General features: G+C 41.3%; 1 protein-coding gene across 1 annotated transcript in view; it reads right to left on the reverse strand.

Moving 5' to 3' along the window:
- The window catches only part of bzw2 (basic leucine zipper and W2 domains 2), a 48440-nt gene extending 39275 nt beyond the window's left edge, over nt 1-9165 (reverse strand). The window contains exon 1 of the mRNA XM_062958065.1: nt 9015-9165. Within this exon, the coding sequence (XP_062814135.1) occupies nt 9015-9133 (119 nt within the window). The 5' untranslated portion in view covers nt 9134-9165. The remainder of the gene's footprint in view (nt 1-9014) is intronic.
- Nucleotides 9166-9300: the final 135 nt, after the last annotated feature.

Genomic DNA, 9300 nt, shown 5'->3' on the forward strand with positions numbered 1-9300 from the left:
CGTAAGTTCCACTGATTTGAGTGGGAGTAATCTAAGTATGACTAAGCCTAGATCCTACCCAATGCAGATATTTATAGATAGATAAAAATAACGTTCGCCATAGGATGATGCTCATATTTGCCAAATAAAATATTTGGCCCATAAATAGAAACCTATACTTCTTAGTGCAGTTTCATCCCTTAATGTTCAGAGCTTTAAAAGAAGAGACGTTGAAACAGTATCTTAGGTACACAAAGTCATTATGCAACAAGCAAATGATGCAACAATTGCAGAAATTGAGTTTATCCACACTAAGGGATACATTCTATTTAGTTTAGCCCTAATCCAGGCAAGGAACTAGATCCAAAAGGTAGGGGTTTAAAGATACTATTGCAAGAGAGTTGTAAACAGTGTCTCAGACGTATTGTCATTTTGTTACTGTTGTGTGTCAAGACATTTCTTGACTTAAAAGCAATCCTATCATAGGGTATCACAGCAATATTTGTTCAGAGCAGGGTTGCCTTTGCCATCCTCTGAAACTGAAAGTGTGTGACTGGCCCAAGCAGGTTTTTATGGCTGGGTGGGAATTCAAAACCCTGGTCTCCCTTTATTTTGTGTACATTGCGGAAATGTAACTGAAGATGTGATCAGTGAAGAATTTGGGAAAGACTGTCAACGACATTAGTCTCTCCATTTGTTCCAAATCAATTATGTGGTCCAATCCATACTTCTTTGATTCAGCACCCACAAACTGCATCAAACTAACATCCTCGGCTATCTCAGGTTGAAGGAAGGCTGGTCGAATCAATAAATTAACAAATCCTATTTCCTCTACCTAGTCACATAACTGAATAGTTGATTTTTCATTTATTAATGAAATAAGGATGATAAAGCATCTTGACACATGGCAGGGAATATATGTAATTAAATATGAAACATAACATGTCACAAATTCAAGATATTTTTTGGCTACTGAAAGATGTTATTATATTAAAGAACACCACCTCCCTTGAAAGAGTTTGATGCATCTACACTGTAGGAGTGAATTTATAGTTCATGGGGCTTGCAATGGCAGTTAAAGTGGTATCAAACTGCATGAATTCTAGAGTGCAGATGCTCCCTCACACTGTTTATTTTATTGTCACTTAAAGATTCTTGAGACAAAACTTGGCATTTTTATCAGGCAAGGGCCCTTTTGTGCACATTTGCTGATTATTGTCCGATTGTAACCCACACCTCAAACACAAAACAGTTTTGTTTGCTAAAGATAAACGAAGTATATGTGAAGTCACACTGAAGGCTACAGCAAGAAGCTATGTAGGCGTGTTTCTAACCTGATTTTTGCATGTGTTTGTATTATTGTCAAATTCATTTGCATAAAAACCATGTTGGGATGGCTTTTAGTCAAATCTAATAAAAGCTCCTAGTGACACAGCGAGTTAAACCGCTGATCTGCTGAACTTGCTGACTGAAAGGTCAGCGGTTCGAATCCAGGGAGCGGGGTAAGCTCCCACAGTTAGCCCCAGCTTCTGCCAACCTAGCAGTTCAAAAACATGCAAATGTGAGTAGATCAATAGGTACTGCTCCAGTGGGAAGGTAACTGTGCTCCATGCAGTCATGCCAGTCACATGAACTTGGAGGTGTCTACGAATAACGCCGGCTCTTCAGCTTAGAAATGGAGATGAGCACCAATCCCCAGAGTCAGACATGACTAGACTTAATGTCAGGAGAAAACCTTTACCTTTACTTAATAAAAGTGCCTTTCTGTTATATGTTGCAATTGCTACTAACCTGCTTAGATCAGGGGTGAGAATTGAGCTCTCTCCCATATTTTTGAACTACAACTCCCTGGATTCCATAGCACTGAACCATGACAGTTAAAGTGGTGACAAACTGCACTATCTCTACAGTGTAGTTGAACCTGAGATACCCTCTATTCCTCTCACACTATAGAAAAACAGACCTTTTAAATTCTTGGAACATACCTACGTATTTAATCTGAAAATTATTTGAACATTGTTTGAAAACATAATATGGTTTTCAGAGAGGCAAAGGTTAGAGTAAGCACTGAAGCACAGCCTTTTGTGATTTGATTTCAGCAAACAATACTCAAGGAAAAAGTACTTGTTAATGATACAGCAGGCTAATTGTTTCAATATCTTTTTCTGTTAAGCTACAGTCTACAGTTAAATGGATTTGATTACACATCTCACAGTTGCATTCAGTTAGGCACATACTTTCCTTGAATTTCTACAAAAAGTGGTTCCTAGATACTGGAAGCAGAGAAATTTCACAGATGCAGAGAAACCACAAAGAGGGATTTTCCATTTTGTCAAGCCAAGCCATCAATCAGGTACAAACAATCCTAATTAACAGCCCTGTGGGTTTTCAAAACCATTTTACACATTTTCACGAACTTTGGCAATGAATTATTAAAATGTCAAGCCACCACAGATTCATACCCACTCCTGTTTTTTTCATACAAAATGCCCTTTATAAATCTTTCACATTGAATTACTGCTTTCAAAACACACACAAAACAGCATATACACAAACATAAAACATTTATGCACTTTTTCACAAACATGACACAAAATAGTGGAGAGAGGAATTTTAAGACCATGGCTCTGATCTCTTTGGAAAGTGTGTATATCTTCAGGTCACTCATCTTTTAAGTTATGATTTCCCAATGAATTCCATAGATTTTCTTGTGTTAAAGATGCATCTGTACTGTAGAACTGATGCAGTTTGATACCACTTTAATTATCATGGCTCAATGCTATGGAATCCTGGAAGATGTAGTTTGGTGAAGCACCAGCACTCTTCAGCAAATAAGGCTTAAAACCTTTCCAACAATTCAATAGGACTTTGCCATGGGAGTTGAAGTGCTGTCATACTGCATTAATTCTACAGTGTAGATACACCCTTAAATGATATTGCTACAAAGTGAATATGTTTAAGATTGAGGATACAGCATGTACTATCAACCTGTCCACTATTCAAGAGCGATGTTAAATTTAAGTCACTTTCAGAGTGTAGCTATGGAAGCAGCCTGGAAATAGAATTCACAGGGCAAGCCCCTTTACAACTCATAAATGGAAACTCCACTAATCCATAACTGAAACAAGAGCAGCAAAGGCTCTCAACTTATTTTATAGGTCAACTGTAATTCATTCAGGCTGCAGCCCATAAAACAGTCAAACTAAGACCGTAAATCCCAAAAGCATTTATTTATTTACTTATTTTTATCCTACCTCCTTCCTGATCCAAGGTGGCTGATGATGAACATAACACAATGCATAACAATGTAAATACTCTAATATATATATTTTTAAAAATTCTATAATTAAAACCTACACATTAAAATATTAACATGCATTAACACTCAGATATACATATATACATACTCACACACTCACACATATTTGGCCAATTGTGGGATTATCTTTTCCCGGGCTACTACAACCAAATTACATCAAGTAATGTTAAAAGTAATATTTGGTACTTTTAAACAACTCGCTCCCCACTTTCTTTTTTCTTGCAGCAAAAAAGGGGAGACAAACTTGGGTTCCCCTAAAGAGCTCAAACTGTAAATTTAATCTGAGCAGAAAGTCAGCAATTTACAAAAGAAAAGACAACTAGTCCGATTCACATTCACAAGGATTTCTTTTTCCTCTTAACACCTGTAACCACTGGGTTAACTAAACCACAAATCTCAGTCGACTTTTAAAGGCAATATGATTTTAACTCATGGCAAAAAAAACCAAAAAACTCCAAACAGATTAAGCACCACATATCCAGAATACTCCAAAAGCCATAACTTCAATGTACATAAACTTACATGCAGAAAATTAAATTATTATGTATAAAATCATCCCCAGAATATGTGTATAAACTGTCAATGAAACTAAAAGAAATTTCAAGTTTAGGCTTGGATTCCACCTCCAACATATCTCACGACATATCTACAGCAATACAAGAATTCCCAAATCCAAAACACTAGGGGTCCCAAGCATTGTAGAAAAGGATACTCAGTCTTTGCAATACTATAGATTCAGTCTCAGTCATTTGGGTTTTGTTTTAGTATGAATATAAACCCTTAGATATGGGTCTACTCAGAGGAAAGGTGCACAGCATTCAAGGGGATTGAGTCCGAAGGCTTGAGAGACTCAAAGCCTCCCAAAATGCGACACAAAATTTCTGATGGAGTGAGGCAGTGACCTCAGTACATGACACTGGCTCAGGTCGCCTCAACTCCAATGGCGCCTCTGTTAGAAAACTGCGTGCAGATCAACACCACCACCTTCCTCCTTGATTTGTTTGACAGCCACAGAGCAAAGCAATTCCCGGCTTGCATCCTCACTGCTGTGGCAAAGCCAAGAGAAGAGAACCAAATCCGGTTCCTCCCAGTTTGCCCTGTTCTCATTGAAAAAAGACAAGAAAGAAATCTCTCCTTGGTCACCTTCACCAGGGGCTTTCTGAAGGTGACAGTAGAGGAAGCAAAAAGGCAACATCTGCAGTTGCATATCAAATCTACACTGTTAAATGAATGCAGCTTGGTCCCACTTTTACTGCCATAGCTCAATGCTGTGGAATTCTGGGGTATGTAGTTTTGTGAGGCACCTGCAGAGAAGGCTAAAGACCCTGAAAAACTACAACTGCTGTGATTCCATAGCACTTAGCCATAGCAGTTAAAGCTGTGTTGGACTGCATTAATTTGACAGTGTAGATGCCAGCAAAATATCTTTTCTCCGTCACCTCCTCTGCTTGTGTATAATCAGAGTGATTTGATACCACTTTCCCCACCATACCTCCATCCTCCAGAAAAAATGTGGTTTCATGAGATACTTAGACATTCCTGCCAAAGAGCTCAAAGGCTATTTCAAGGGAGAACCTTGCCAATCTACAGGTTTCCATAAGAGGGAGCGATGACAGTTAAAGCGTGATCAAACTGCTCAAATGGTGCAATGTGGACCAGGGCGCATCTCCACTGGAGAATGAATGCAGTGTGACATCACGTTAACTGCCTTGGCTCCATGCTATGCAATCATGAGAATTGTAGCCTTCCCTGACAAATAATGCTGGTGCCTCGCCACACTACATCTCCTACGCTTTCACAGCACTGAGCCATGGCAGTTAATAGTGGTGTCAAACTGTATTCATTCTACATCAGTGGTTCCCAACCTTTTTTTTGACCAGGGACCATGGAGCCTCCGATAGCCTAGGGGATAAAAGCCTTGTGACTTGAAGGTTGGTTTGCTGACCTGAAGGCTGCCAGGTTCAAATCCCACCCGGGGAGAGCGCAGATGAGCTCCCTCTATCAGCTCCAGCTCCATGCGGGGATATGAGAGAAGCCTCCCATAAGGATGGTAAAACATCAAAACATCTCGGCGTCCTTGCAGATGGCCAATCCTCTCACTCCAGAAGCAACTCTGGTTGCTCCTGACACGAGGGGGGGGGGGGGGGGACAAACAAACAAACAAACAAAAGAAATCCAGGGACCATTTGATCAGGGAACATTTTCCAACATTAGTACCAAAAGGATTACGAATCCGTTTTTGGTCAACTTTAGATTTGGTTTGGTTATATGGCATGCTGAATGAAGTCTGCAAATTGAATGTATGACAAACGTGATGTTTTTCTATTGTATAATTTATTCTGCATTTTATACTGCCTTTATATATATTCCAATAAAGGCTTATTGGATTAGAATTCAAAAAATGGCACTGGAGAACCTCAGTACCCTACAGGGTTCCATAAGAGGGAGGTTAAAATGGGATCAAACTGCTCTAGCGGGGAGCCCTTCCAAATAAACCCCACAGGGTTGCTGTGAGTTTTCCGGGCTGTATGGCCATGTTCCAGAAGCATTCCCTCCTGACGTTTCGCCCACATCTATGACAGGCATCCTCGGAGGTTGTGAGGTATATCAGAAAACAATATACAATAAAACGACCATTTAGAATAAAAAAAGATACTAAAATACAATTAAAAACATTTAAATCCATACAACAAGGTAATTACGTGATCCATAGCTGTAGTCTGGGGCCATTCCATTGGTCAATTACACGTCTTTCGTATCTAATTATTTGCACCAGATTCCTGAAGGCTTGGTCAAAGAGCCACGTCTTCACTTTTTTGTGGAAGGTCATGAGGGAGGGGGCTGATCTGATCTCCCTGAGGAGGGAATTCCATAGCCGAGGGGCCACCACCGAGAAGGCCCTGTCTCTCATTCCCACCAATCGCGCCTGCGAAGAAGGCAGGACCAAAAGCAGGGCCTCCCCAGGTGATCTTTGACTCCGAGATGGTTTATGTTTTATATGTGTTTTTAAGGCATTGAATAATTGCCATATGTAAGCTGCCTTGAGTCCCCTTTCAGGGTAGAGAAAGATGGGGTATAAATAGAGTAAATAATAATGATGATGATGATGTTCCAGAAGCATTCTCTTCTGATGTTTCTCCCACATCTATGGTAGGCATCCTCAGAGGTTGCGAGGTGTGTTGGAAACTAAGCAAGTGGGGTTTATATAACTGTATAAGGTCCAGGGTGGGAGAAAGAACTCTTATCTGTTGTAGGCAAGTGTGAACGTTGCAATTAATCACCTTGATTATTATAACTTTATTTTTTTACCCTGCCTCTATCTCCCAGAAATGACTCGGGGTGGCTTACATGGGGACCAAGCTTGATCAACATAATTAAAATAACACACTGAGATACATAATAATAATAATAATAATAATAACAACAATAATAAAATAACTTTATTCTTGTATCCTGCCCCATCTCCCTGAAAGGACTCAGGGCGGCTCACATGGGGACAAGCCCGATCAACATAATTAAAATAGCCGCCTTGAGCCCCCCTCCCCCCCCCCCCGTTTGAGAAAGGTGGGGTAAAAGTACCATAAATAAATAATAAACTTAAAATATTTGCAAATTAAAAATTGATACAGATTGACAATTAAAAACATAGTAAAGGTAAAGGTTTTGTGTGTTGATGCTCATCTCCATTTCTAAGCCAAAGAGCCGGCATTGTCATTAGACACCTCCAAGGTCATGAAGCTGGCATGACTGCATGGAGTGCCATTAAAATTAAAAACATTTAAAAAATTAATTAAAAACATACATTCAATTAAAATCACGCCATCCAAAAATCGTAGTCGAGAATCGTTCCATGGTCATCGCACATATTAGACTTCTATTATTGCACGGTGCTCTTATCCGAAAGCTTTATCCCAGAGCCAGGTTTTTACTTTCCTTCTGAAGGCTAGGAGGGAGGGGGCTGATCTTACATCGCTAGGGAGGGAGTTCCACAGCCATACAGTCCGGAAAAGACCCAGTCTTTTAGACTCAAACATGCCCATCTGTATTTTATAAGTGTTTTTATGAATGTCTGATGTAATTTAATAACTTTTTAATTGATCCATAATGTACTGTACAATTTTAAATATGTGTTTTATTGTTAGCCGCCCTGAGTCCCCTATTGGGCGAGAAGGGCGGGATATAAATATTGTAATAAATAAAAAAAAAACTCACAGCAACCCAGTGATTCCTGCCATGAAAGCCTTCGACAACACACTAGGATACAGTATGGACTGCATTGTAGCAGTGAAGATCCAAGAGATCTCACAACCTCTGAGGATGCCAGCCATAGATGGCGCGAAACGTCAGGAGAGAATGCTTCTGGAACACGGCCATAAAACTCGCAGCAAACCAGCGATTCCGGCCATGACAAGACACTATGATACAGTTTGGACTGCATTATATGGCAGTGGAGATCCAAGAGACCTCACATCTGAGGATACCTGCCATAGATGTGGGCGAAATGTCAAGAGAGAATGCTTCTGGAACATGGCCATAAAACTCACAGCAAACCAGCGATTCCGGCCATGACAAGACACTATGATACAGTTTGGACTGCATTATATGGCAGTGGAGATCCAAGAGACCTCACAACCTCTGAGGATGCCTGCCATAGATGTGGGCAAAACGTCAGGAGAGAATGCTACTGGAATACGGCCATAAAACTCAAAACAAACCAGCGATTCCGGCCATGACAAGACACTATGATACAGTTTGGACTGCATTATATGGCAGTGAAAATCCAAGAGACCTCACAACCTCTGAGGATGCCTGCCATAGATGTGGGCGAAAGGTCAGGAGAGAATGCTTCTAGAACATGGCCATAAAACTCACAGCAAACCAGCGATTCCGGCCATGACAAGACACTATGATACAGTTTGGACTGCATTATATGGCAGTGGAGATCCAAGAGACCTCACAACCTCTGAGGATGCCTGCCATAGATGTGGGTGAAAGGTCAGGAGAGAATGCTTCTAGAACATGGCCATAAAACTCACAGCAAACCAGCGATTCCGGCCATGACAAGACACTATGATACAGTTTGGACTGCATTATATGGCAGTGGAGATCCAAGAGACCTCACAACCTCTGAGGATGCCTGCCATAGATGTGGGCAAAACGTCAGGAGAGAATGCTACTGGAATACGGCCATAAAACTCAAAACAAACCAGCGATTCCGCCCATGACAAGACACTATGATACAGTTTGGGCTGCATTATATGGCAGTGAAAATCCAAGAGACCTCACAACCTCTGAGGATGCCTGCCATAGATGTGGGCGAAACGTCGGGAGAGAATGCTTCTGGAACATGGCCATGGCAAAACAGTGATTCCGGCCATGAAGGCTTTGGACAACCAACCCCACAGGCTTAGCACTGACCCCTTGATCCCCGACGGCTTTGGAAAGCCCTCGCTGCCCCTTCGCCAACCTTTGAGAGTCACCTTGGGAGTCACGCATAAAACCACAACAAAAGCCCAAGTTCACCCAATGCTATCTTTCACCCTTGAGCTTGAATGGGAAGACAAGTCAAAGAGAGAAAGGGGGGGGGGTCTCTCCTCTGAGGCCCTTTTAAAGGCACGCGGTTTGAATCCCCTTTGGTGCAGCCTTTTTCCCCCTCTTCCTTTCTTTCTCCATTTCCCTCCTCTAATTCTCTCCAAGAGGCTCCTTCTTGTCTTACCTCTCTCGGGGAAAGGGCTTCTCTCTAAGGAAGAAACGGGGGAAACAGGCGAAGGAGCGACGCTTCCAGCAGCAGACAATGAAGAAGTGAAGGGCAGTAACATTGACACACAAACACATACACAGAGCCTGTTATTAACCTCCTCCTCCCGGACGTACCATTATTTCCAACTTCTGGGGGAGGACAAAGGAAGACAACCATGAGTTTCTCACTTTGGGGACAACTTTTCCTTGCTGTAAAAAAAAAAGAATTGGGGGTCTGGGTTACAAGGGAGGGAAGGGAAATA

The sequence above is a fragment of the Anolis carolinensis genome, chromosome 6 (assembly GCF_035594765.1).
Source record: "Anolis carolinensis isolate JA03-04 chromosome 6, rAnoCar3.1.pri, whole genome shotgun sequence".
Taxonomy (NCBI): Eukaryota; Metazoa; Chordata; class Lepidosauria; order Squamata; family Dactyloidae; genus Anolis; species Anolis carolinensis.